This window comes from Lepidochelys olivacea (genome assembly GCF_965140295.1).
Source record: "Lepidochelys olivacea isolate rLepOli2 genome assembly, chromosome: 3".
Classification (NCBI taxonomy): Eukaryota; Metazoa; Chordata; order Testudines; family Cheloniidae; genus Lepidochelys; species Lepidochelys olivacea.
This window is the reverse complement of record NC_140413.1, coordinates 205,545,742-205,572,920: the sequence shown is the minus strand read 5'-3', so window position 1 is coordinate 205,572,920 and position 27,179 is coordinate 205,545,742. Positions and strand designations below refer to the sequence as shown.

The 27,179-nt window shown below is 43.7% G+C and overlaps 2 protein-coding genes across 4 annotated transcripts in view; one reads left to right on the top strand and one right to left on the bottom strand.

Annotated features, from left to right (window-relative positions):
• Positions 1–23,556, top strand: part of DZANK1 (double zinc ribbon and ankyrin repeat domains 1) — a 34,476-nt gene extending 10,920 nt beyond the window's left edge. For all 3 annotated transcript variants that reach the window (XM_084624250.1, XM_084624249.1, XM_084624248.1), the window contains exons 9-21: positions 2,671–2,784; positions 4,035–4,127; positions 5,615–5,737; positions 6,963–7,127; positions 7,830–8,058; positions 12,890–12,993; positions 15,463–15,537; positions 16,448–16,544; positions 18,916–19,010; positions 20,548–20,628; positions 21,953–22,080; positions 22,610–22,684; positions 22,957–23,556. In XM_084624250.1, the coding sequence (XP_084480376.1) occupies positions 2,671–2,784; positions 4,035–4,127; positions 5,615–5,737; positions 6,963–7,127; positions 7,830–8,058; positions 12,890–12,993; positions 15,463–15,537; positions 16,448–16,544; positions 18,916–19,010; positions 20,548–20,628; positions 21,953–22,080; positions 22,610–22,684; positions 22,957–23,122 (1,545 nt within the window). In that variant the 3' untranslated portion in view covers positions 23,123–23,556. The remainder of the gene's footprint in view (positions 1–2,670; positions 2,785–4,034; positions 4,128–5,614; positions 5,738–6,962; positions 7,128–7,829; positions 8,059–12,889; positions 12,994–15,462; positions 15,538–16,447; positions 16,545–18,915; positions 19,011–20,547; positions 20,629–21,952; positions 22,081–22,609; positions 22,685–22,956) is intronic.
• A 31-nt stretch (positions 23,557–23,587) lies between these two features.
• On the bottom strand, positions 23,588–26,452 carry LOC311518430 (baculoviral IAP repeat-containing protein 5-like). Its single transcript, XM_084624252.1, has 4 exons — positions 26,275–26,452; positions 25,928–26,037; positions 24,143–24,260; positions 23,588–23,918 (listed from the first exon to the last, which is right to left on the bottom strand). Exons 1-4 carry the CDS (start codon positions 26,395–26,397, stop codon positions 23,835–23,837), a joined length of 435 nt encoding a protein of 144 aa, XP_084480378.1. The 5' UTR covers positions 26,398–26,452; the 3' UTR covers positions 23,588–23,834.
• Positions 26,453–27,179: the final 727 nt, after the last annotated feature.

The following is a 27,179-nucleotide window of genomic DNA, read 5'->3' as shown; positions in this document are numbered from 1 at the left end:
CCATAAATGCAGACACATGCCAGATGACAGACAAAGTGTAGATTTCACTTTCTTTTAAATGTTACATTAGACACTTAGCATGAACTCCTGGCCCCACTGAGATCAGTGAGAGTTTGGCCATTGACTTCAATGGGGCCAGGATTTGACCCTTATTACTTTGTGGTGGAGATGATTTGATGAAGAAGAGGGAGTTCCAAGCACAAGGGGAAGCATAGAAGACAGTGCAAAGACAAAGGTGTGAGGACATACAGGGACATTTTGTGGGAGATAAGAGTAGAGATGTAGGCAGTGCCCAGCTTGAATGAAGGGAAAGATGCGAAGTTTGAATCTGACATGAATGCCAGTGGAAAGCCAGTGAAAGGAGTGGTATGGTCAGAGTGACAGGAGAAGAACAAGTTTGGCAGTGGCATTTTGAATAGACTGTAGGGGTTGAAATAAGAAACAGTGAGAACAGGAAATAGGAGGTTTTATCAGATGAGAGCTGACCAAGGCCTGGACAAGAGTTACAGTAGTAGGAAAGAGAAGAACTTTAGGGACCTTGAATAATATGGTATATCTATGGAATAAGTACACCATAATTACATGGGTAACATTGATTCTGCTGTGTTAAGACTGCATGGATCAAAATAGGTAATGTTGTGGGATTCAAATCACTTGTCCCATTATCCTAAAAAATGATTCATAGCAGGGTAATGCTGAATGACAGACACAGAAAAGCAACAGGTATTTTCTGGTAAGAACCCATCCTGTAATCTCTGAGATCACATATGAGGAGAGAGAGATTGTTTGAAACAAATGAGAATATTCTCCCTCAAATACTGTCTTACATGTCAGTACAGTACTCGTGTTGGACTTGTTTTCCTCTAATAATAGTAAATAAACACCAGGCCTTCAGAAAGCAGCAGCCTCCTTATTTAATCTGCTGAGCTGGGTATCTAGATGAGAATGTGGATTGACTTGTTTTTGAATGGCAGCATTACTCTGGAATTAACTCTTATAATGGCAACATTAGAGGTCATCATTAATTCCAATGAAACCACTATTTTGAGGGGGGTAAAATTTAGCTCTAAAATGTGTATAAATGGGTTGACAAATGAAGTTACAAATTTCCACTCAGGCATCTATTTTTTGAGCAAAACTTACCTTGTATGAGTTTGTCCTTTGTTTTTGTTTTCTTAGTTTTACGGGACTCTGAAAAACCGTCCCTGCCCTGGTTTCCAGTCTCTACTTTGTCTCCCCTTTCCCCCAGCTAAAGTAACAGTAATCTTTATTATTTGCATTGCAGTGGTGCCAGAGGGCTTGATCAGGACTTTGTGCTAGGTGCTTTGTGCTAGGCATAGGAAGACCAGCCTCTGCCCCAAGGAGCTTAGAATCCACTTTTTAGCAGAGCACTTGTCTAATGGGAATAGTTCCTTTTGACAGCTATAGTTCATGACACTTTTTAGTATTCACTGTGTATTATACACTGGTTATTTTGATTATTGAGGAAAATCTTGCCCCATCTATTGCATGGCTGTAGAAAGTTCTGGAACTCGCATGGTTCCTTGTATGGTGGGTGGATTGCAGCAGATCCTGTTTGGCACAGGGCCCATTCCTACGAGGCTCATGGGGGAGGTGTAATTTATGGGCATGGCAAGAGCAGCTGATGTGTGGAAGTATGCACATACAACTGTTATTCTCCTTGTGCAAATGGCCCTTGGGCACATATCATCTCCCTGGCCTACTGGAACCTTAAAGCAGCAATAAGTGCTGCAGAATGGCACTCTGCAGCCTGGAGGGAAGATTCTTTTCCCTTCTCCTGAAGCACCCATAGATGTCCTGGGTATACCCCTGTGCAATGTAAACTCCAGCTGGGGCCGGGGGGGGGCGGCTTAAGTGAGGTCAGAGGTCCCTGATGTTCCCTTCCTCCTCCCTTTCCCCACTGTGTTACTGTTGCAGCCATAAGAGCAGCTGTGAAGCTTCCCTACAGAGGCAGGATGTTGTCAGGGGAAAGGAATCCTTCCCCACCACAACCACGAGGGCTACTCCAAGCATAGCCTAAGGTTTATCTACTCAGGGCATAGCCCAGGATTTAGGTGTTTAGGAAGCAATTGCCAGAAGTTGGGAATGGGCGACCGGGGATGGATCACTTGATGATTCCCTGTTCCGTTCATTCTCTCTGGGGCACCTGGCACTGGCCACTGTCAGGAGACAGGATACTGGGCTAGATGGACCATTGGTCTGAACCAGTGTGGTCGTTCTTTTGTTCTTAATTTCATTCCACTTTCCTGCAGTGTGAATTGCCATAGATATTTCATTGTAATGCTCCGTGTGCTGCAGTGTGTACTTTCCTTAGCATTCCCTGACACCCTATCTCAGAGGAAAGGAGCCAGTCCTTTGTGAGTGTGTTATGACTCAATGCTGAGTAAATGTCCCACTGGAATCAGTGTGAGGCTTTTTTCCTGAGTAAAGACTAAGGATTACAGGATTTGTCTTATAAAGAACCCTAGTAATGACAACATCTTACCGTTTGTAGCAGGAATAATATATGGGGTAGATGCTTCCTAATATCAGATCCCTGTGCCTACTGCTTTACCCTCTGCTAAGTGATAATATTGTGAAGTCTGATATTAACTTTCGTGATAGTGTAATTTTCCATTATAAAGAAACATCATGTTGTCTTTTGTACAGATGGGACTATGCGTAGAATGCAGAACTATGGTACCAATGAACACACCAACTTGTATTGTATGTGAGGCCCCTATAGCTCCACAGCTGCAGCCCCAGGCCAGCATCTGCTTAAAGGTAATGAAGAATCAATGTAACCAATAAGTAAATTACCTAGAGCTTTGTATGTTTCCTATAGACGATTTTTTGTCACAGATGTTTTGATTCCATTTGGCTTTGGGTCTTTACCTTGCCGCAACTTTGAGTTAGTAGGATTTAAAATATTTATTGAACAGTAGCTGTCATTAAAGATAGACCTCAGTAGCATGACAAAGCGTGCTGTACAAGAGCACAATATGTCAGTAATATCTATTTGAGTGAGGTAGGGATACATTTCTTCTGCACAGTATAGAGTATGTTAATTTGATCTGTCTAGGCATTTATACCTTACTCATAGCTATTTTAACTCTAATAAATCTGTCCTCACAATTCTATTTGCCTCTTTTGATTGTGAAATATTACTTATTCTATGAGAATGGCACAGCTGGAGCAGTTACTGGAGATGGGGTGAGGGGGAGACAGGTTCCGGGGGGTTCCTGTGGGATGTAGAATGCAGTCTCAGCTGGTGATTCTCAGCTAGCTTGTTATCATGGGGTATGATGGGCTGGGGAGGCATTTCTGGGAAAGGGAGGAGGCTGCTGAAGGAAGAACTGTGGGAATGGGGATTGTCAGAAAGTGAACTGAGGATGTTCACTGGCTGAGGACTCCTCGTTGTTGTTTTTACATTTGTCATAGACATCAGCCCACGTTTTAAATGGTTTAGAGCAGCCCTAATGTAGGTAGAGAGCGGCAATCCTAAACCAGTTGAGCATGGCTAGTGTGGACACGCTTGTCGACACTAGAATTTGTCATACTCATAATTCCTAGCACTGGTGGAAACTCACACTCCGTAGCAGTAACCAGGGCTGACCAGTGAGATCTCCCCAGGAAGAGTAGCCCAAAGGTAAAGGTGGCTTTCTTTTGATTTTCCCTGCAAATAATAGACTGTTTGCAAGGAACTGTGTGTATAACTAAGCAAATTGGCACTAGTGTATAAACAGCCTGAAAGGAACACTGATGTTGGAGCCCCTGAGGCAAATGTATTGCCAATTCAACACTGCCATCAGCTGCAGATCTGCATGGCAGCTGGGCATGGTAGCTTAACTTTATTAAGGAGTTATTTGAGCACTGTGTGTGCACACTTGAGGGAGTTCCTCCATCTGTAGGACTAAGCTACGCGTACCTCTGCAGGCTCAAATCCCTGTTGAGCAGATTGTTTATCCTTACCGTTCTGTTGGCTGCAATTTAAAATTATCCGGTGATTAGTCTGTTTTTTCTGTATTTTAAAGGGCAAAGTAATCTGTCGGGTGTGTGGCACAGGAAATCCTATTCACATAAAACACTGTGTGACCTGTGAAAGCAGACTGCCTGAAATACAGACGGTAAGGTTCATGTACAAAACAGTCACACTTGGTTACATGAGATCAGTGAATGAACTTCGTTTTCTTATTCTTGAAAACATGGGGCCAAATCTGGTCCTGTGCTGGGGACTGTGCTTTCTCTTGCATAGCCTAGGACAGAATTCTGGCACCTAGCAGCTCTCCCTTTGAAATATCCTGCTCCGAGCTCTGCAAGAATACTGGAAATCCCATCACACACCTTCTTGTATCTCTTGCGGGAGCCACAATTGTACAGTGCTGCTGTCTCTGCCAAAAGGTGCTTTGAAAATGTCTGTTAAAGGTGATGGTCTTGACTCAAAGTTTCCTTAATTTAGTGAAGCTTGTGTATGTTCAGTTCTCTTTTAAATTGCAATTAAAAACTATAAATCTTGACAACAATGATGGGTATTTGCAGCAGGAAAGACCACTCTTATCAATTTAAAATTTTGTGTGTATTCGTGATCTTTTAATTATTTTTATTATGTCCACTTCCTGCATTCCCTATCAGCGTACAACTACTATGCTTGTTTTTGGCAGTGACTCTGTCCAGAGGTGAGAGAAACAACAGTGAATTTTCCCTCTAAGATTGCTGTCTGTGTCATCTTCCAGTTTAGCTGTGTTCATTTGGCTGGGTGGAGTAGTTATTAATTTCTACCTCTTAGGCAAAATCTCTTCTAAATGCCCAAGGAGAGATTTTCTTTTGCTAAGCAGGGAGAGATACAGAGATGAGAGAAGACAGTAATAATTTGGATCTCATTGCCTACTGGTCACTATGACAACAATGCTAGATCTTAGCTAAAACTACCAGGACCTGGGTGTAGAGGTTTCCTGGACAATCCCTGTAATCTTGAAACTTCAGTGGGACTACTCACAAGCTTTAAATTAAGCATATTGTGCACTCTCACTGGTTCATTGTAGTAGGGTTACACTGAGGAGCTGGCTTGCTGGCAGTGAAACAACTATAGAAGATGAGGGCTCAAAATAAATGTGAAACAAGTGATCTAATCCCCCCAGCCCTCCACTCACGCCAACATTTTAAGATGTACACGAATCTTGCAAACAAATAAGAAAAATATTGGTCAAATTTTCTATTGTGGAATGTAGTTTTTTCAACATAGCCTGTTTTAATTTCAGATTTTCCTTATGCCGCCATGTTTCTAGGTAAATAATTGCACTATTAAGAAAGGACAAAATATGTTAGGAAATAAGGTTTTGTGGTCAGATTTCTCAGAGGATGAATAATGGAAAGTTAGAGGCACAAAAAACTATTTAAAAACATATTTTATTGTATCCTTTTAATGAGAAAATTCCACATTAGATCAGAGTAAACCCAGTGTTAATTCACTGCTGAAAGAATAGCTTTAGTCTGAGCATTCCCTTAGATTGAACATTGCTTTGTGCTTTCAAATTGGCTTGCTTTCGCACTCCCCTTATTTCCTGTTTGGTTTTCTTTTACTGTAGCCTATGAAATTCTTGTTTTGCTTTACTAGCCTGCACTCAGTCGAGATACACCCCCACCTTTATCTAGTCATCTAGGGAGAACAATATCCTGCTCAAAATGTGGCCGTGATAACCACTGTGATGCTCGTTTCTGTGACTGGTGTGGAGCCAAGGTATGCTTTTAGGCTCAGGCTTCTGTAAAGACTGTTTTCTCTTTCTGTTTCATTGGCATTTGGTGTTTGTGTTGACAAGCCTGGTTTTACTCATCTGTGACCTGAAGCAATTACATAGCTCCATTCCCAAAAATCTTGTGGGTTAGGGCATGTTTTTATATTGTTATTATTTAATGTTTGTATAAAGTGCTATAGATGTGCAGAGCTCAGTAAAGAGAAATTAAAGACATAGGATGAAATTGTGATCCCATTAATGTTAATGGCCAAACTCCCATTGCCTTCCAGAGGGCCAGAATTTCACCCATGTTCCCTGACCAGAGGAGTTTTTACCTAAAATAGTCAATGTAAAGATGTCCCCATGTAATGTATTTCTGCAACCATATTTCTATGTATTTCTACAACTTCTTGTGCTAGATTCACCCCCACCAGGATAGGGAAGTTCAAACTGTATCTTCTAGGGCCTCATACAAATTAGACAGGTTTCAGAGTGGTAGCCGTGTTACATAAGCTTACGCCCAAATAAATGTGTTAGTCTCTAAGGTGCCACAAGGACTCCTCGTTGTTTTTTTATAAAAATTAGAAACTTTGCTATATATGCCAGTGAAATCATGCTTCAGAGGGGTAGCCGTGTTAGTCTGGATCTGTAAAAGTGGCAAAGAGTCCTGTGGCACCTTATAGACTAACAGACGTATTGGAGCATGAGCTTTCGTGGGTGAATACCCACTTCGTCGGATGCAAGGTGAAAGTGAAATCATGGGTCTTCATAGAGAGAGGGCCTGGGGAGGAATACCATTGAACAGAATATTAACTGAGATGCTTTGACGTTCCAGAGCTCCACAGTACTGATGACAGGGTTTCCAAGAGGAGAATAATATTTTAAAAGTGCATTTGATATCAATAATTTAAGGTTGGTAGGCCTAAAAATTAACCTATGTAGTTGCTGATTCCATCTGCAAAACCCTACCTCTGCATGGCCTGGTTCAGCCAAAGTTGACGGTGATGAGCTGTATATTTGGTCTGGCTTTTGTCAGGGTGTGAGCCTGGTTTAGAACTGGCAACCAAGTCACCAGTCTAACAATTGTAACCACTATTACTCTAGTTTCTCTAAATTCATACTGGTTGGTCTGATTGGTAGTTTATTTCTGGGAGTACAAGAAGGTAGATCTCCATTGTGCTATATATGTATGTGCTCCTATGGTGACAACAGTTCCATTGTACTTTTCAGCCAGGTCCTCCTCCAAGCTACTTTACTTGCTTCAAGTGTGGTGCAAGCAACCACCCATATGCTAGATTCTGTGGATCTTGTGGTGTTTATATTGAGCCTCCATCAAGACTGGGCTCTCAGAATAGCATGCTATTGGGTGCTGGAGATACCTTTGTGTTTTCTGAGGTAAGTCGCATAACGTCACAAACGAGGCTGAGACCACAGTAGAGAGACTGGTATCCTCAACTGGTATAAATTGGTGTAACTCCATAGACTTCTTCCATCTGAGGATACCATGTTCTGCTTGCAAGCATTCTGTGAGCAGAAAAAGAGTTTACATACGTTCACTGAGGGAATTGTTTGCTGTGGATATTTATTCATCCCTAATCATTATTACGTATAGCAAAATGAGAAGCAATCCATCTCTCCTTAAAGTGTTTGCTCTTTAAGTACTTTTATCTGGTTCTGACACAATCACTCACAAATTATATCTGGCTAATTTAAGGTTTTCTTTGATTAATGCATATGCCACGTTGTTTTAAAAAAATATATTTTAAGAGAAGACCGTAATACTTAGCAAGCACAAATGTAAGGTATTAGAACATAAGTCAATTTCTGTTTACAAGAAATAGGTTGCATGGATTTTTCTGAGTATTTCTGATATGTGAGGGTGGCATTTTTCCCAAATGTTAACTGTAATTGGGCATTATTAAAATTATTCCTTTAAACAGTTTGCATCTCTGATTACTTTTTTTCATTCTAGGGTTGTTTTTACAGACATAGTTTCTTTCCTTTTTTGGTGATTTTTTTTTCTTGTATAAAGTTATATAACTATTAATTACACTTTATTATCACTTTTATCATCTGGGCACTGATCGTTCCCAATAGGATAAAGGATTACAGACTCGAGCTGCCTGGGAGCCTCTGGTTGTTTCATTACCAAAGTCAAGGCTAGATATAACAGAAAGAAAAGACAAAGGAACCCAGACCATTGGCCTGTTCTACCCATCCAGCACACTCTTGGAGAAGAAGGAACTTGAGCTGATTTCTCAAAAAGAAAAACAGGATAAGATGAGTGATCGCAAGCCCCTGCTCACAGCCATTAGTCCTGGAAGAGGTTAGAAATAGTTCATGATTGCACATGGTCAGCAAGGAAAACTTCCTCTGGTTCTGAAACAAAACTACAGTACTTTACCTTGTATTGTTTTAAAACGGGTCCTCTGTGGAATAATCCCTTGAAAAGCCACTCTTTTACATCATTACTCTGGTCTCTCTTCCCACTAATAACTGTATACCCTGTGTCTGGAGCTTTGATCTGAGACCGCAGCCATTCTCTAAAGCACAGCAAGCCTTCACAGAATGCACGAGAATTATATTATAAGGCCTTTGTGCAGCTTTACTATTTGACTGTGATGTCATCAAATCTCACAAGCGAAGTGTCACACTTGGTCAGTATTTGGATTGGAGACTACCAAGGAAAACTCAGGTTTTGTCTGAAAGTGATGTTCATATAATCAGTGTTCTTAGTCTTTCTGGCAATAGTGGCATTTAGTGCTGCTGGAGGCGCTGTCTTTTGGAAAATATATAAGGGCTTGTCTGCACAGGAGCATTGACCTGAATAGTTATTGCAGAATAAACTGTGGAAACAAATTAAATGAAAAAGGCACTGTTATTCCAGAATAAAGTGTCCACACAGGGAGCTCTTCTGGAATAGCTATTGCAGAATAGATTATTAGATTATTCCAGAATAAAGTGTCCACACAGGGAGCTCTTCTGGAATAACTATTGCAGAATAGATTATTCTGCAATAACTATTCTGGTCAATTTTCCTGTATAGACAAGCTTAAACCCAACATCTTGACAGTTTGTGGTCATTAAAAATCCTTTACTGTTAGGGATCGTAGCCCCAGTGTCCTGGCAAAATTCCAGTTTAGGGCCAAAAGAAGCCTTAAGATAGACTCCTATAGCTATATTTGAGCACCTAAATAAGTGGCTTAATTTTCAAAAGTGCTGAACACCCAGCAGCTCCCACTGACCTCATTAATCTCATGATGTGTTCCAGTCTGTCAGCCCAGAGGATATTTTAACTTTTAAAGAGCTAGAGCCTCAATACAACTAATTGTATTGTTGTATTGTAGGGCAGTGGTTCGGTGGGTTGATTTTTGACCCAGCTGGCTCACCCATCTGTAGCTATTCTCCCATTCAGTAGAGTACCTAACTCTTAGAACACTGGGGTTTTTCAGTGTGCCAACCAAAGGACTGGTTAGAATGATGTATATGTCTGTAGTGTAAAAAAAGGGGTTAATGCATCTTTCAGGCCTTCCTAAATTTTTTGTAAACATCTAGGTGAGGCTTTTTTATTTTTAACCTATTACAGTACTTGGGGAATAACTCTTTACACTGCCTTGCAGTGAGGAATCTCCTCATAGTTCCATCACTGCAGTGAAAAGAGTACTTGACTCAACATGTGAAAGAAGTTATCAGATCAAGGTAAGGGATTGGCCCAAAATAGGGCTGAGAAAATATTTAACTCTAAAGACTTTTGTGTCTGTGCATCGGAAGTGCAGCTTTCACCATGTGAAAGAGAACTCCCTTCACAGGGGCAAGTTGAGGAGAAGCTTTGAATTGCTTTGTATTACAGTTGAACCTCATCAGCTGACATAGAGTTAGAGTCCCCAGAGGCCTTTGCTGAATATAGAGCAGGGGCGGCTGGCAGGTTGTTCTCCATTAGAATCCCCTAGGCTTTGTCCCGCACATCCATAACAGTTTGTTTGTTAGCCCACAGGACTCGCCTTCCACATCATCACCCTTGCTTCATGCTAAGCTACGTAGGCCAGAGACACTTGTACTAACCACAGCCATTCAGTGACACCCAGGCCACATACATACATCATTTCTTCAATGCAACTGTATTTGATTTATGACATTATTGCTAAATTAAAAAGCCAAATAATTAAGGTAATTGTTTCCTCCCTAAACAAATAAGCCTCCTGCACTAAATAGACAATCATGCTTCCAGGGGGAAAATGTACAAGTATAGGACAATTTAGAGAGAGAGAAATAACAAAACAGAAGTTTCAGTTTTCTGATCTGAACTCTGTTTTTTCTGTTGTATTTTCAGTTGGTTTTGAACAGGAGCCAAAAGCATTTGCAAAGTAAATATCACAGAGAAGCCATCCCTTTATTTACTGTAATATACAGTAAATCGGTCCGATCTAGGTGTAACTGGTTAATGACAACATGAGTTCAGATATTCAGTCAAGGCTGCCAGAAATCCTTTAAGATACATAACGAACATAAGTAGCGTGAAGCCAAGCACGCACAAGTGTATTTCTGGCGTCCTGGTTTTACATCTTGATTTTTATGTCATGGGCTCCTGGCCCAATTTAACCCTGGCTTTACCTAGTGCAACTATCACTGACTTCACTGGGCATTGCATCCACAAAGTAGTAGCCCAGTTGTAACGTTTAATTGTTACTTTAAATTAGTATTTATTGCAGTCTGTGATTTAGTTTAAAGCAAAATGCCTCTGCTTTGGAAGCCATTAGGGGAACAATTTTGGGTCCTGTAGAGATGAGTACCCCCTCTTAGTTTGTTTCTTTAAAGCTTATCTTGGTGATCAATACCCTAGAAGTCTGTCTTTTTGCTTTACCATAGTTTCTACATGGCCAACCTTTGAACTTGTTGATTTTTCTTCTAAGCTTCCTTACCTTGATTTCCTCAAGGGCAAAGATGTTTAGAGAATCATTTCTTTGTTTATACTTTGACCTTATATATATATATATATATATAAAATAAAATAACATTTATATGGCAGTAATGTCCAGAGGCCCCCGTTGGGTTGGGCCCCATTGTACATCCTGATATTAAATCAGGGACGACTGTTTTTTATCTAAGTATATAACAGCTTATTTTACTCTCTGTACTCTCCACAGTTTATTTACTCTCTGTACTTTCTATAAGGGCACTCTACAGTAAAGTTGGCTGGATCCTAAGACACAGCCACTTAAGGTTTAAAACAAGTCCTTCCATCCTTTTGTCCACTAAACACAGAATATTGCCTTGGAATTAATGGATTTAGATTGCAAAAGAATTTAAAATAAATCCTACTCTGACTTCTTATTAATTATTTAGATTGTGGCGGCACCCAGAATGTGCTCGATGTTGTTCACCCCTACCTCAAAGAGCTTGTAGTCTGATAGACGAAGAGCAGACAGAAAGAGATACAGGGGTGGCTAACCTGAGCCTGAGAAGGAGCCAGAATTTACCAATGTACATTGCCAAAGAGCCACAGTAATAGGTCAGCAGTCCCCCATCAGCTCCCGCACCGCTCCCAGTGCCTCCTGGGGGAGGGGGTGGAAAGGGGTGGAGGGGGGGCAGGGCCTGTGGCAGGGCCGGGGGTTGAGCCGTGAGCACCCCCCAGCACACTGGAAAGTTGGCGCCTGTAGCTCCAGCCCCGGAGTCAATATGCTGGGGGGTGCTCACGGCTCAATCCCCTGCGCCTGCCGTGCCCTCGCTTCTCCCCACTCCCCTCCAGAGCCTGCTGCACACCATGAAACAGCTGATCGGGAGGCGCTGATCAGCAGGGCTGCTGGTGGGCAGGAGGCGCTGGGAGCAGGGTGCGGGAGCTGATGCGGGACTGCTGACGTATTACTGTGGCTCTTTGGCCATGTACATTGGTAAATGCTGGCTCCTTCTCAGGCCCAGGTTAGCCACCCCGGTATACTGTATCTCTTTCCCCAGTTTTCTGTCTGCTCTTCGTCTATTAGACTACAAGCTTTTTGAGGTAGGGATGAATAATATCTAGCGCTGGAGGGGAGGGGGGAGAAGCGAGGGCACAGCAGGCTCAGGGGAGGGGGTGGGAAGGGGTGGAGTCGGGGCAGGGCCTGTGGCAGAGCCAGGCGTTGAGCAGTGAGCACCCCCCGCCCCGGCACACTGGGAAGTTGGCGCCTGCAGCTCCAGCCCCGGAGTCGGTGCCTGGACAAGGAGCCGCGTGTTAACGTCTGAAGAGCCGCACGGGGCTCCGGAGCCCCAGGTTGGCCACCCCTGCAATATACAAGCAGAGAGATCAGTGTTAGGATGGCAGCTCCACACTATATGCATAAACTGTCTCCAGTTACCCCCTAGATGCTACCTAGCAATTGGCTAATGTCTCGTAGGTGATGTCTCAGAAGTGGGTCTGGAAAAAGGCTCTGAAAGATGAGAAGGCAATTGTCAGTTGTATCAGCTCAGTCCATTTCAAGTGGAGGGGCCCCTATGGAAGGAAATACAGAGACAGTTCATCTGGAGTTAATGAGCCAATATTGATTTGTTAGAACTCCTCCCATTCCCAACAAATTGCATGTCAAAACTCATCCTTATCTGTACTTCCTTCTGTCTATGCCTTAAAATATACTTTGTCTTTAGGAAATTATAAAGTATTTGTCCAATAATACAGTTTATAATACAAACTGGAAACCCTTATACACTGTTACAGTGTATGCAGTTTTCAGACCTGGCTTCATTTTTACTCTCTGTGAGATCTACAAAGCAAGCCAAATTTCCTGAAAATCAGTTCAGTCATGCCTGATAACTCCGGCTTAATATTGCACTAATGCAAACTTTTTTTCCCCTAAAATTGTTTTACATTCTCTGTCACACAGGGCTAACGTGAGTCTTTAGACTCAACACTGAATATGGGCCAGCACATAGCTTTTCCATCCCAAGAGGAGCACTGGGAAGGAATGACTCAGTGCTCCACTTTTGATCTGAGAGGAAGAGTATTATTTCACCCCTTTATGGGGTGCAGCTTGCTTCTCTTCCTCCTCCGTGGTAAACTGGATTTGCTACAGAAAAACGCAGTGTTCTTTGTCCTGGTCAAAATCTACAATTCTTTACTTACTCCACCACATCAGTGGAAGCGTTATTGATGACAATTACAGGGTATTTTCATAACTCCTACTTTTTAGGGTACTGGAGAAAACAGTTAGATCATGTCTGCGCTCACCTTAGAAGCTATGCTCAGAACAACCCAGAGTTCAGGGCTTTGATTGGAGAACCTCGAATGGGAAAGGTAAGAAATAGCTTGTGCACCTAACATTTTTCTTGTGATTGAACAATTGAAGAGCAAATAAACCTTATCAAAATACTTTTTTATTTTCTAGAAAATTAGCCCCTTAGGCCATGTCTACACTAGGAGCGCTTTACCAGTATAGGAATACCAGGGCACTATACCAGCACAGTGCTCCTAGTGTGGATGCAGCCATACCAACAAAGCAGCGCTTTGTACGGGTATAGTAAAACCACCCCCATGAATGAAACAAGCCACGCCGGTTAAAGTGCAGCCTTGCTAGTGGAGCTACACCTACCTTAGGGGGTTCTGCTGGCATAGCTGTGTTGTTCAGGGATCAGACACCTCTTCCTGCCCTGACGGACATAGCTACGCAGCAGAAGTCTGTAGTATAGACCTGGCCTAAATAACTGTGCCAATTATTGTCTTGATTCATCTACCTGTGTTTTATTTCTGTCCTACTTTTTTTCCTGCTTGCTCTTTCTAATCCCATTTTGTTCTCTCTTTCTCACTTCTTTCATTCTATTGCGTTTTTTTCTTCTTAGTTTGCTGTTGAGCTCTTTCTGCTTTCTCTCTAGTTATAATTTCCTTCCTTCTCTCACATATTCTCTTTGGAACCACCCCTGAAGTTAGGGGAGATGGTCACAACAACCTTAAAGGCCTTGCTGACCTATCAGAGCAGAGGTGTTATTCAACTGATTTTATTATAGCCCAGAGCAGATGTTCACCCCTGTGCCTTCGGTCAGCACAAGGCCAATGCACTATTTAAGTCCTACTTATAAGTAGTGCATTTGCCTTGGGCTGGCCCTCTGCACAGGGATGAATTTCCCCAGTAGACAGCAGCAGGTCACTTTGTGTCATACACTTTATTTCTGCCACAAACTATGCCATTATTGGAACAATGTGTTTTTACCTCAGGCACTTGGCTTGTGCATATTAGGGATATTAGCTGACTTAATGTCACCAGCCAACACTAAAAAATGGTTAGCTGGGGCTGTATTGATGGCTAAAATGGTCATACTGGGGAGATGGAAATTTGAGGTTCCTTCTACGTGCTGTGACTGCTCTCAATGGCACAAATGCAAAAATCATACCAAACAGAAACAGTTGAAAATGCAGGTGGCTGGCAGCAGGAATGGCGTAGCCATATGCCACTCTTTGGAGGTGTGGCATCCCATCACGTCCTTATTACCTCTCTGACATTGCGCAGGGTCCTGCATATGAGTGGTGTCTATTTTAAAGCCTTTTTACACTGCCAGAAGGTGTAAAGTGACTTTAGTGAAATGAGAATCAGGCCCACTGCCATTTGTTTTCTTTGAGAGAAGGTTCAGGCATATGCAGTTTGGAAAGATATGGAAAACATCTCCAGGAGGGATATTTCCTGCAATTTCTAGGCCTCTATCATCCTACTGTAATGAAACCTCTGCCAAGAAAAGTATCAGTGTTGATTCAAGGCAAATGCCAATATTTGGTCTTTATTAATGCTTTTTCATGTTTCATGAAGAATATATCTAGAGATATAGATAAAGTTCTTAGCCTGTAGTGATGCCAACCTGCATTGTAATCTTATCAGCTTTCATAAGCCAACCAGCTATGTGCCACTTGTCTAAAGTCTCAATTTTATAAATAACACCATTTCTCCTCTTGAAATCACTTTCATAGAGTGTTTATATGGTGTGGCTGCCACAGAATGGTGCCGTTTCCTCTCCACAGCAGGCTGCATTTCAGTAGCGGGTGACGTTAGCCCCCCTGTATATACAGCACTCTGCTCATGTGCTGGCGCAAACTGGCACAACCCAGGTGGCAATTGTCCGACGGTGATAAGTCTTCCTGGAGCAGGGTGGCACAAGCTGCCCATAACTCATGCTCCACTGCGGCTCTGTAGCCATATGGTGCAGCCCAAAAGTAAGTGGGAGAGAGGCCAGGTCAGCTGAGAAATATGCTTACTTAGCACCAGCCCTCCTTCATGGTAAAGCATCTCTATTTATCATATCCGTTGCATCTACTGTATTTATGGAGCACTGTGCACCGTAGTATTTGCCAATAGCTGCCCCTCTGGGTGCAGGGTGTGTGTGTGTAAATGCCATCCCTCTGCAGCCCTGGGTGTGAATCTGTTTCATGGCATGTACAACATTTTGGGATAAGAGTGTGAGGAATCATTAATATCATTTTTAGACATTTGGCATTTTCAGTCATTCAGGTTTCTCTACTTATCTCAAAATATCACCTGTTATAAATTCTTACCCCTTCACTCAGTTACAGTGGAAAGATTATTAGTTAATGTGCGTACAGTGCTGTAAAGAAGTAAAGTGTGAATTATTAATTATTATTATTACTGTATTATTTATTTATGAATGTACTGGTTCAGTTGATAAATACTTTCAGCCCACATCAGGACTACTTAGCATTACTGAAACTGTCTTCCTGTACTTTTATAAGAAGAGATGCTAACTTGTGCTTTTTTCCTTATAGATTATTTCTGCTACAGTCCATGAGGATGGTTATGAAGTCAGTCTCAGATTAAATTATACTCTTTCCATAAACAAGGTCAGTTTAGGGGACTAGGCTAATCATTGGAGAAGTTGACCTACTGAGCCAATAGCCATTGTTTGACAGCTCAGCACTAATATGTATCTCTAACCCTATTCCAGAACGTCTCTTGTTGGGAGGGTGTTATTCCTTTCTAAAGTGAAAGTCTTTTCTTTTTCTGTTTGAGCTAAGTAAACAGGAATCCCTATTGATCAAACCAGACTTCATGGTCATGTTGCTGTTATCTTGTATTCATTGCCAAGGCATCTTATAAAGTATGCTATTCATATTAACATTCTTCTTTCAACTGAGAAGATTTTTAATAGCCTTAATACCACTTTCCTCCTGCTCTCAAATCTTCCTACTCTCCAGACTGCAACTGGTTGTCTTGTGGCACAGGTTTTCTAATTCCAAATACAGGTCAGAGGCAGCACATGCCAGAGCTTTTTCTAATTTTGCTCTGAGGCTCTGCGTGTTCCTGCAATATTACCTTGTTTACCCACATTCCCAATCCTTCCAAGGAATCCAGCTCAACTCAGAGATTATGTCTTTTGGAGGGCACCCTGATGAAAGGTGTTTCAGAAGGTGTATCATTTGGCTTCTTAGTGCTGTATCTTATTTGACAAGCAATATGTTAAGAGGTTTTCTTAATCGATATATATATATAATGGTTTTCCTTGGATGTGTGTCTTCATTTCACAATATTGAGGTGGTGATCAAATTTTTGCATTAAAACAAGTCTTGAATAGTGAGGTGCTTTAAAAACTTGTTTCCTTTGCCTGTGTTGAAACAGGATTAACTAAGATTGAAGAGTTTAAATAGCTGTATATCTTTTCTCATATATAACTTCCTCCCATTTCATGCTACTGAGGATATTACTGAATTATGTGATCATCTGATTAAATGTCCACATGTTATGATTCCCCAGGATATTCTCACTGGTAAACCAATGAAGTTTGACAATCATTATCTGAGCACTGTGACAGAAGGCAGAGATGGATGGTATGATAGTCAGGCTAGTTTGGGTGAGTTTTCCTATATCTTTATAATCTGACCTAACTACAGCAGTCAAGAATAGGAATCTGTCTCCTATGAATAACATATTAGATGCTCAAACAGGGAAATTTATCACTGTGCAGACAGCCTGCAACATTTAAAACCTCAAAATAGGGTGTAAGTGGGATTTAGAGGTGGGATGCACAGAGGGATTTAAGCATTGCGGCACCTACTTCTTAGGTGCCTAGAAAAAATCAAAAGAACAACAACGGACTCCCTAAAGCCTACTTAGGTGCCTAGGAATGGGAAGAGAGCAGTGTCTTAGAATGCAATCCACAAAATCCAGCATGAAGCAGGGAGCCAATGGGAGATGCCAACGAGAGGGGGCTGTGCTAAATTCCATCCCTCTCAAAGATGTAGGCACCTAAATCTGGGCTGCAGAGAAGCGCCTGTCTTTACTTAGTGGTGCACGACCAGGAACCTCTCTCCTGGAGTCAGGTGGCTTAGGCTCCTGAAGCGTTTCTTGAGAGAATGAGTTAGGCCTGCCTTTCTCCACACAAAATAGCTGGAGAAGGAGGTGGTGCTGCTGGTACCCACCGTATAACTTTTATCCTAATGATTAGAGCACTCCGGTGAGATGTGGGAGACCCAGGTTCAATTCCCGCCTCTCACAGGAATGCTATAATCCCTGAGCTCTCACGTTGGAGCTGTTCCACTGTGGATAAATACTTAAATAGCCACTGGGCCACAGAGGGAATGACTCTGTGGTCCAGTGGTTAGGGCATCCACCTGGGAGGTGTGTTACCCAGAGTCCAGCCTCCGTGCTCCACTCACTCTTTCATTATTTATTCACAGAGGAAGCGCTTCAGCAGGACAGACTGAGGGACCCTACCCTCCTCAGAATAGCCACAGCTCAGTGGTTAGCGCACTCTCCTGAGAGGTGGGAGATCTTTGTTCAAATCCTCTTTCCCCCATCCCAGGCAAGCTCTTTGACCGCTGGACTAAAAGTTATAAGGCAGGCACCGCTCCCACCCACCCTAGTTTTTGAATGGGACCTGATCCAGTCAGGGGCCTCCGAGTATGCCTACTGGATTGAGCCCTGCATGCAGGTCAGGCGTCCATACCCCTATCTTGTGACTCACTCTAGGGCTTAAGTGGAGAGACAGGAGTCTGAACACCTAACAGGATGCAGCAGTGTGCATGCCCAGAGGGTGAAACATCGGCACCAAACAAGTCTGGGGTTTAGGTGCTTCAGTATCTTTGTGGATCTGGGCCTAAGTGGTTTATAGGCATTGTGCAGGCTGTGTTGAGTGCTCACAGACACTGAATTACATCGTCAGAGAATAGCTGAAAAGCTCATGTAAGTGTAGCTGAAGCTCAGGGTTTTGAATCCTAGTTGTAAAATCCGTGCCCAGTGACACTGTATGGCTCTAATCAAGCAGTAATAGAATCAGAGAAATGGAGGGCTGGAAGGGACCTCAAGTGGTCATCAAGTCCCAGCCCCTGCACTGAGGCAGGACTAAGTATACCTAGACCATCCCTGACAGGTGTTTGTTTAATATCTGAAGGCCACAACTTCTAGGTTTTTGAGCTGTTGTTTGCAGGGTTTTGGTTTTGCTACATTTGACAAATGAAACAGAAATGATTACATGTATAATCCTAGGGCTCAGTTTTCCAAGGTGCTGAGCACTCGTACCACCCATGGGTTTCAGTAGGAGGTGTGAACGCTCAATACGTGAAAATCAGACCACCTGTTATTGGACTCTGGCTTTATTGCCATTTACTATCAACACTGCTCTTATGAATGCACATGCATGTGAATTATCATGGTGCCTTATTTATTTCTGAATGCTTTTATATATACCTAGAGAGACAAGATGGGTGAGGTAATATAATTTATTGGACCAGCTTCTGTTGGTAGGAGAGACAAGCTTTCAAGCGTGCACCTGAAGAAGAGCTCTGTGTAAACTCGAAAGCTTCTCTCTCAGCGACAGAAGTTGGTCTAGTAAAAGATGTTACCTCACCCACCTTGTCTCTCTAATATCCTGGGACCAACACGATTACAACAACACTGCATTTACACATTCCTGTCAGTTTTCCTTATTAGAGCTGTTGTATACCAAGTCACTTGAGATTTGGGATGTGGCATGGTCTGTAGAGTTAACCCATTTTCAATGCTATTCAAATCCGAAACACTCCAATTGAAGTTCATTTCCAGTGCAAATGGCCAGTACAAGGGGCCACTTAAATGGGGTGTAGGCTTCATGCTGGTGCTCTGGATAGGGGTTGATTTCACGCTGCTACAACAATGTATGAATGTATGTACCACATATGGCTCCTGAGTTCTTGCTACACCACTAATATGACTTTTAGTTTTAACTCTGGATTCTCCCATTTTAGTGTGTGAAGAGGGTCACAGCATCACAAGCCCCAGAGAAAAAGTAAAAAGAACAAAGAAGACAAGAAAATTGTTAGAAAAAGAAGATAAGTTATCTGTATGTATATGTACAATCTGTGAGTGTAGGAAGGATAGTGGGACTTACAAAGTGCTAATGCTAATCGACACATCCAATGGAAAAACTGGGCTGCTTTATTTTTTAACACCTTCTAAATGCATTGGCCTAGGAGAACATTTTGGAAGGGAAAGGTGGAACATAGTCAAATTTGGTTTAAAAAATGGCTCTCTTTCTAAATAGGCATGGTTGGTTGGCATGTGTATATTTTTGTAGAAGTTGGATTTAACCAAATTTTCCCCTACTCCCTGAAAAAGTTTTTTTTTAACTAGATAGCTTTCATTTTTTAACGAAAGCATTACTGTCTGGACAGTATGCAAGTAGCTTAATTAAAGTATTTTGGACCCATTCTTCTCCCTTTGAAGTGAATGGTAGCACTCCCATTAGAACAGGATCAGGTCCAGAATCTTTGCCACTGTTACTAATTGGGAGTGTTAATGCTACAGAAAATGTGTTATGGAAACCTTTAAAGGCAACCTACCATGGACGTGGTTACATCATTTATCCAGTGGGGACAAGAGGAGACTTGCTATGTTACATTGTAAGAAATATAACATGAGTACCTGAATTCACGGCTTTTAAAAAAATAAAGAAACAAAAAAACAGATAACTGATTTTCAGTGCAAAAATAAAAACACTTCCAGTGAATTACACCCCAAATAAAAGATCACATTTCTGCAAGCCATACTTCACAAGAACCTCTGTGTGGCAATGTGATGGGGCCACTGTATGCGTTTTACATGCTGAAGTGCTTCCCTCACTCCTTGCTATTTTATAGTCTCTCCTGGGCTTAGCACATATTTAGGCTCAGCCGAAAGCCACTGGGCCATAGATCTAGGGAACTGTGGGGTGAAAATGTTTGTATAGGCTAATCCCGCCATTGGCTCGAGTTTGCATGCCATAGAGTGACTCTGAGGCCTAGTAGGATTTCCCACCTCTTTCTGTCCTCGTGTCACCCATGTGCAGCCCAGATTTTCAGGCTGGATGCTGGAGTTTGGCTTAAGTGAACAAACACAATTAAAAAGCAAGGCTAGCAAATCACAAAGTGTATTTTGTTAAAGTGCTTTGGCAATTGGAGTTTAGTATTATTTGATAAAACTTCATAGTATGCTAGTAAATATTATGCAGTGTATTTTGTAAAAACAGGAAGTCGAAGGCCCTGAATTGTCAAAGATATGTATGTGCTTAACCTTATTATCTTGTGTTTTATTTTATTTCAATAGGACTACTCATGGTAGTAATGTTAAGCTCGTGTATAAGTGATTACAGGATTGGGACCTTAGTAATATGACCGTTGACGATAGCATCCTGCTGTTCAATATTTGCTCAGAAGTAGGGCGAGACAGCCTTTTTTTGTAGAAATTGTGTGTGGATTAGTGAAGTTCAAATACCTAACATACATAAGACCAAATTCTGCCCTCAGCTACATTTACGCTACTCTGCCAGTGTGAGTTCCCTATGATCATATTTCTACTCTGTGAAATGTTATCGAGTGTTGTTGATTTCTGTATTTTCACAGCCTGAGGCTAGACAGCTCCTGAAAGAAGTGGGTCCAGAAGGGGAAGGAAAAATTTCATTGGTAGAACAATTGCTTGATGAAGTAAGTTCATGAAGTAAATGGGCCTGGATCTGTGTCTTGAAAACCTGAACTAGAAATTACTCTTTTTTAAAACTTTAGTCCTGCCTTCATGACTTTTAATAAGAAAAATAATAAACATAACCCAACACGATTGTTCCCAGGGCAATCGCTGCAGTAGAGCTTTTAGGCCTAGATCCTCAAAAGTACTTAGGCTTCTAACTTCCACTGATTTCAATGGAAATTAGGAGCCTAAGGGAACCTCTACACTAGAAATGCTACAGCAGCTGTGCCACTGTAGCATAGGCACTTACGACAGCCACGGAAGGGGTTCTTCTGTCAGTGTAGTGAATCCACCTCTCCAGGACGCTGTCGCTAAGACGACAGATTAATTCTTCCATCATCCAAGCAGTGATACACTGGGGTTTAGAGCAGCTTAATTACATTACACATGGCATGATGTTTTACACAGCCCTGAACGATGTAGTTAAGTCAGCCTAACTGTGTACTGTAGACCAGCCCTAAATATTTTTGAGGCTCTGGGCCTTGCTGCCCCCAGTATTAAAGAAAATGAAGTTTAAATAAAAAGAAACAGGAAAATCTATTTGCATATATCCTAGTTCAATCCTTGAGGGGGCCATTTAGGGATCTGGGGCAAAAATTGGGGATTGGTCCTGCTTTGAGCAGGGGGTTGGACTAGATGACCTCCTGAGGTCTCTTCCATCCCTGATATTCTATGATTCTTCCAAAATTGATAATGAACAGATACATGAGAAGTTTGCCCCGCTTCCACCAACAGCATGGTAGTAAGGAAAAAAGTAACCTTTTCTGTAACCATTTTATGGGTTAAGGTCAAATCCTTAGAAGAACTGCCACAAGCCTTCCCTAAAGTGGGGGCATACACCTTAACTGCATGGTGATATACTGCACAGTAGAACGCAAGAAGAGCGAGAGCTCTGAGGTGCAAGCAGGTTGGGGAGTCCTCCATTGGCCAAATCCATCATCACAACACTACCGCCACCTCTGCCTGGAGTTGTGGCCACAAAGCAGCTGCAATGTCTCTCCTCCAAATAGGTGGGGAAGCCTTTGACCCTCTCTCCCTCCCATGTGATTACTCTGGTTTTGTGCTAGGCACAACTACAAGGGCTTGACCGAAAAAAGACAAATACATGAAAGTTGAATTTTCCAGGTTTGGCTGTTTCTTTAGTGTTTTGAATGTTAAAGCAGATTTGAGAGAGACTGTGACAGTACATGTGACAACTAAAGCTGAATTTGTTATATTAAATCGGGGAGGCGAGTTGAAACATGTATAGCTTGTAATAAGCTAGTCCTTTTCTGCACATTCCAGGGAGCTGACCCAAACTGCACCAACAGTGAAGACCGACCTGCTTTAACAGTTGCTGTCCTAAACAGACATGATGAAGTGGTTCCAGTTCTTGTCCAGAAAGGTGCTGATATTGACCAGCAGTCAGGACCGTAAGTGAGCAATTTCTAACAAGAATCCTCTATAGAGTTTGACCAGCAGGGGGACTTGAGACTTATATTTCACCAAAAGGGACTAAAATCTCCTAAAGTGACCATGAATCAAATTTTCAAAACCAAACACACACACACCCACAGCTGCAAACAGGTCAATCAACAGACAATTACCCCTTTTATTGCTTCACTTTAATTGGCCAGCTTTAAAAATGTGGCCCCATATTTTAGCTCTACAAAACCTCAATCCTCCTCCTAAACCCTTCCCCTCAATCTTCCTGTCACTGGTACCTTCCTTGTTCCCCCACTACCACCCCCCAGTCTTCTCCTCTCCTACACCATTTCTCCCTATCAAAAAGGAGAAGATAGCCACCTCACCGGAGACTACATTTGTTGGTCCTTGATTTTCCCACCTAGTTTGAGGCAGTTGATATACTAGTAGAGATAAAACATTCCTTTAAATAAAGTCATGACTTTCTTTTTAAATAATATAAATTATTTGAGTACACCCTGTTTTCCACCTATACAGGCATAACACCACTGCTCTTCATGAGGCAGCTTTGCTTGGATTAGAGGGAAAGAAATGCATCAAAGTCTTGTTAGGGTAAGTTCTGCTGTTGTGGCATCCAGTGCAACTCTGGGCTACTTGTAATCAGTAACAGGTATGGGCTTCATCCAGCAAGGAGCTGAGTGCCCACAACTTAATATTGTGCTGTACATGTACAACAGGACCCAGGGCCAAACTCAGATATCATCACTTACATTGTAACACGAGTAAGCATCAGAATCTGACTCTGTGATTTACTTTTGAGTTGTAGTGAATTGAAACAGATTCCTTTTCTAAATTAGCTTAAGCAGCCTGTTCTTTATTTACAGCTGTAATGCAAACATTAAAAAGAAGAATGGAAAAGGCTTATCAGCATATGACTTGGCACTGAAGACTGGGAATGAAGAAATAATTTCATTGTTTGCTAGTAAACTTGGACAGGGAATGCTGGACAAACTGACCAAGCCCAAGAATATCAGTCTGGCCATGGCTTGATTGGAGCTTTCTTATCCAAGGCAGAACTGGATGCTGTGTGTATGTGAGGAAGAAAGTGGGTTTTTTTGGTTTTTAAAAGACAGCACACCTTGGCGATGCATTTTTTTTTTTTAAACTGACTAAGGGACTTTGAATCAAGCAAGTAGCTGACACCTTTTGATATCAAAATCATAAGTAATCTTCTTATACTTGTAAGAACTACAGGATTGAGCCCAAGGAGAGTAATTGTGCCTTTAAGATATTTCCAACAGCACCCTAATCTTAAATGGATCATTCACCACTTTCGCAGTGGTGCCCTTAAGACAGCAGTTACTGTGATTAACTTACATTTTAAAATAAAAAGAATGTATGTGAACTATTCTAATAGGAGAGATTGATACACTTCACTAGAGAATACTCAGTTTGAGCAGTTAAATAAATCATTGTGCGTTGTTTCCTTGAGACATTTATTTATGTGTCAACATGAGACAAAATAATTTCAAAGGAGGTTTGCAGAGTCATGTAAGAGATTTAGGAACACAAACGTCAATGGTAGTTGCAGTCCTAAATGCCTTAGATGATTTTGAAAATCTCCCCCTTTGTTTCTAAGTATACATCCCTTTGATCCTTGCATGAAAGGGACATGAGCTACGACCACCACGCAGGCACAAAGAGGCAACTCTAGAGAACATATATACAAGTCAAACACTGCACACAGGCAAGTCGCAGGGGCCTAGGAGACCAGCTTCTCAATATCACGACGTGCACGCTCTGATTCTTCCTTAAACTCCGTCACTTTCTGAGAGATTTGCTTTTTCTGGAAAGATCAAAAATAAAATTCCTTCAGCTTAGTACAGGCAGTATCACACTCAGCTTGGTGGAAAAGGACAAGGTACTGCAGCTCAGCACTCCCCCCAGGGCAAAGGGAGGGAACTTCAAGTTGACATGCTGGCTGACCCAACAGGTCCTAGGACTGGAGGCTACCTTAGCCTTTTGGAATAGAGGCCTAACACACACACCCCAATTCTGAGCTGTACGTACAATCACGTTTCTTGTTCGTTCCTTGTCCAGTTTCAGGAACTCCTGAAGTGTCAGGTCAACAGGGTTCTTACGGAGGGAGAGAAAAGCGCAGCCAGAGGAGTGTTTCCTGTGCTCATCCCTAGGAAAGGGAGACCAGGCTCATGTTAAAGGCACAAATAGTTACTTGCTTTCACCCCATCCTCCACCACAAGAGTTCTCAAATTGGGGTCCTTAGAGACTGCACATGGGCTCCACAAAATGTTACGAGCAGAGGCGACATCCGGGGGGCCATGTGGGGTCCTGCTTGTGGAGTCAATGGTGTGGGGCAACCCCTTCTGATGGCAGGGGGAGCCATCAAAATGTTCATGGGCCCAGGGAGGCAGTGCCACCTCCACCTCACCTGTCACGCAACTAAAAATTGCAGTGTGTCACTGCAGAAGAGAGATCTCCCCCTGCCATCAGAAGGAGTTGCCTCACAACCACTGACTGCATGAGCAGGCAGCAGCTAGCCAAGGAGAGACACCACTGTTCGGCCCTGCTACATCAGCTCTTCAGGTAGCAGGGCCAAAAGGAAGACAGAAATCTGGCAGGGCACATCTGCGTGCACACACACATCCATTGCCTCTGGATAGAGGCTGCAGAAAGAAGCAGACACACCCATCTCACAGGTATCTCTTACACTCTTTTTCTTAAAACATTACTAACAGTACATGTTTATATGAAGTATACATACTTTTGTCAATCAGTTCATCAGTTGGGAGTTTGTGATTAACATTACATTTGAAAAGGAGTCTGTCAACAAAAAGTTTGAGAACCTCTGCTCTACCATATGTCCACTAGTCACAGAGCCACAAGTGAGTCACTCCCTGCAATACTGAGAAGATACCAAGTTACTGGTATTTTGCTAAAACACTCCACCATTGAGGTTCAGCTGGCATTTCAATCCTAAAGTACTTTCCTCACTCTCAGCCCCTTCAGTCTCCTCAGGGCTCAGTCCCAAACCCATAGTAGCAACTGGGCTGTGGGTTCAGGGAACTATTTAAAGGATCCTAGTCCTCTGTTCTGATTGCTATTAGTTAAGAAAAGTAGAATGTAACCATGTCTCACTTGGCATGAGTGAAGAACAAGGTCCTAGAGGAGGCTAAAGACAGGAGTGTTCCAGTTGTTGCTCAGTGGTGTGTTGTCTTGCACAAATAAATTGGTTAGTCTCTAAGGTGCCACAAGTCCTCCTTTTCTTTTTGCGAATACAGACCAACACGGCTGTTATTCTGAAACCTGTCTTGCATAGTATGGTACTCTGGCTTCACTCCCATATTTAGCGGACCTCTGTGTTTGTGACTTTCACACGCCCCCAGAGGGGGAAAGCTACTGTGGGTTCCTACAGTGGAACTCCTTCTATGGAGGTCCAATAGACTGGCTCCACTCCTGAGTAAAAATTCAAGTTACTTACTGAGGACACACACAGGACATTCGTTTTCCTTGTGATACTTAGGAGAACGTTGGGCCCAGCTACCAAAGCAGGCCTGGGGCAGCAGAGGCGCCCTGTTCTCCTCTGAGGAGCATAAACCCAGTACATAAGCCTGTAGTCCTGCAATAATCAGGAGACAACTCCACCCAAGAGGCAGACGCTGGGTAGCTTCAGTGATGTGTAATTAGACAACGTGCCACATGGCCAAGAAAATGAAGGCTGCCATGGGACCTTTCGGCACCCTGGTTTGCAGGGGTCTCGTCTCCCCTGTTACGGGCAGCTTCTCTCTGTGGGCAGGGCGCCGGGCGATGGTGGCCCCCGTGGACGGGGATACTTACATGGGGTCATCCTCAGGCTCCCAGCCTTCCAGCTCCTTGAAGCAGAAGAAGCACTGAACCACATCAGGCCCATTCTCGCTGGGGCAGTGGACGAATCCGGCTTCTGCCATCTGGGGGGGGGAGGGGGGGAGAGAGAGGAGAAAGCCGGATCAGCAAGACCACCGCGCTCCTTCCCGACAGGTGGGACCGACCGCCCCGCGGGGGCTGGCGGCGGGCACAGCAGGGGCCCGCGGGAGAGGCCGGAGATCCCCGCCCGCAGCCGCGGGGAGCCTGGGGCCGGGGAACGGGCCGCTCGCAGCGCGGCGCGGCGGGCGTGGGGGAGGGAGGGCCCCGGCTCCCAGCCTCACCCGCTCCGGGGTGCAGGCGCAGCCCTCGGTGAAGGGCCAGCTGCGGTAGGTGGCCAGGCGGGCCTCGCTCAGGTAGAGCTGCCACTCGGCGGGCAGGAGCGCGGCGGCCGCGGGGCACTTCATCTTCAAATCCCGGCGGCGGCGGGGGCTGCCGGGACGGGGCGCGGCCGCGCGCGCGGGGCACCCTGGGAGCTGTAGTTGGGGCGGGGGAGGGGTTAGGCGGGGCGGGCCGTTATAGCGGTTGCACCCTCGTGCGTGGATAGCGCGTCACAGAGAGACGGGGCGGGGCCTGGGGGTGTTGGGGGGGGGGTTTGAGTGTGTGTGTGTGTGTGTGTGTGTGTGTGGGTTTGATGTGAGGGAGGGGCTGTGGGGACATCGGGGCCATGAGGGTTGTGGGGGTGTCAAGGCTTTGGGGGTGTTTAGATGAGAGCGGGACCGTGGGGGGATGTTGGCCTGAGGGAGGGGCCATGGGGAGGGCATCGGGGCCATGCGCAGATGTGGGGGTGTCAGGGCTGTGGGGGGGTTGACCTGAGGGGGGGCATGGGGGATGTGGGGGGTGTCAGGGCTGTGGAAATCTCGAGCTGAGGGAGGGGCTGTGGGGCGACATGGGGGGTATTAGGGCTGTGGGATTGTTGACCTGTGGGGGGGCACTGGGGCCAGGGGGGGATGTTAGGGGTGTCAGGGTTGCGGGGGTGTTGATGTGTGTCAGGGCTGTGGGGGATGTCGGCGTGTCAGGGCAGGGGCTGAGGCACTCTGCCCTGAGTGGTGGTGTGGCCCTTCTTTGCCCCAGCTCAGCTGCTTGGTAGTTTGGGGAGCAGGACAGAGCTCACCCCATCCTGGGAACAGGGCATGAGCAGTGACACAGGTGGTGAATCTGAAGAAGTGGTGTTTTACCCACGAAAGCT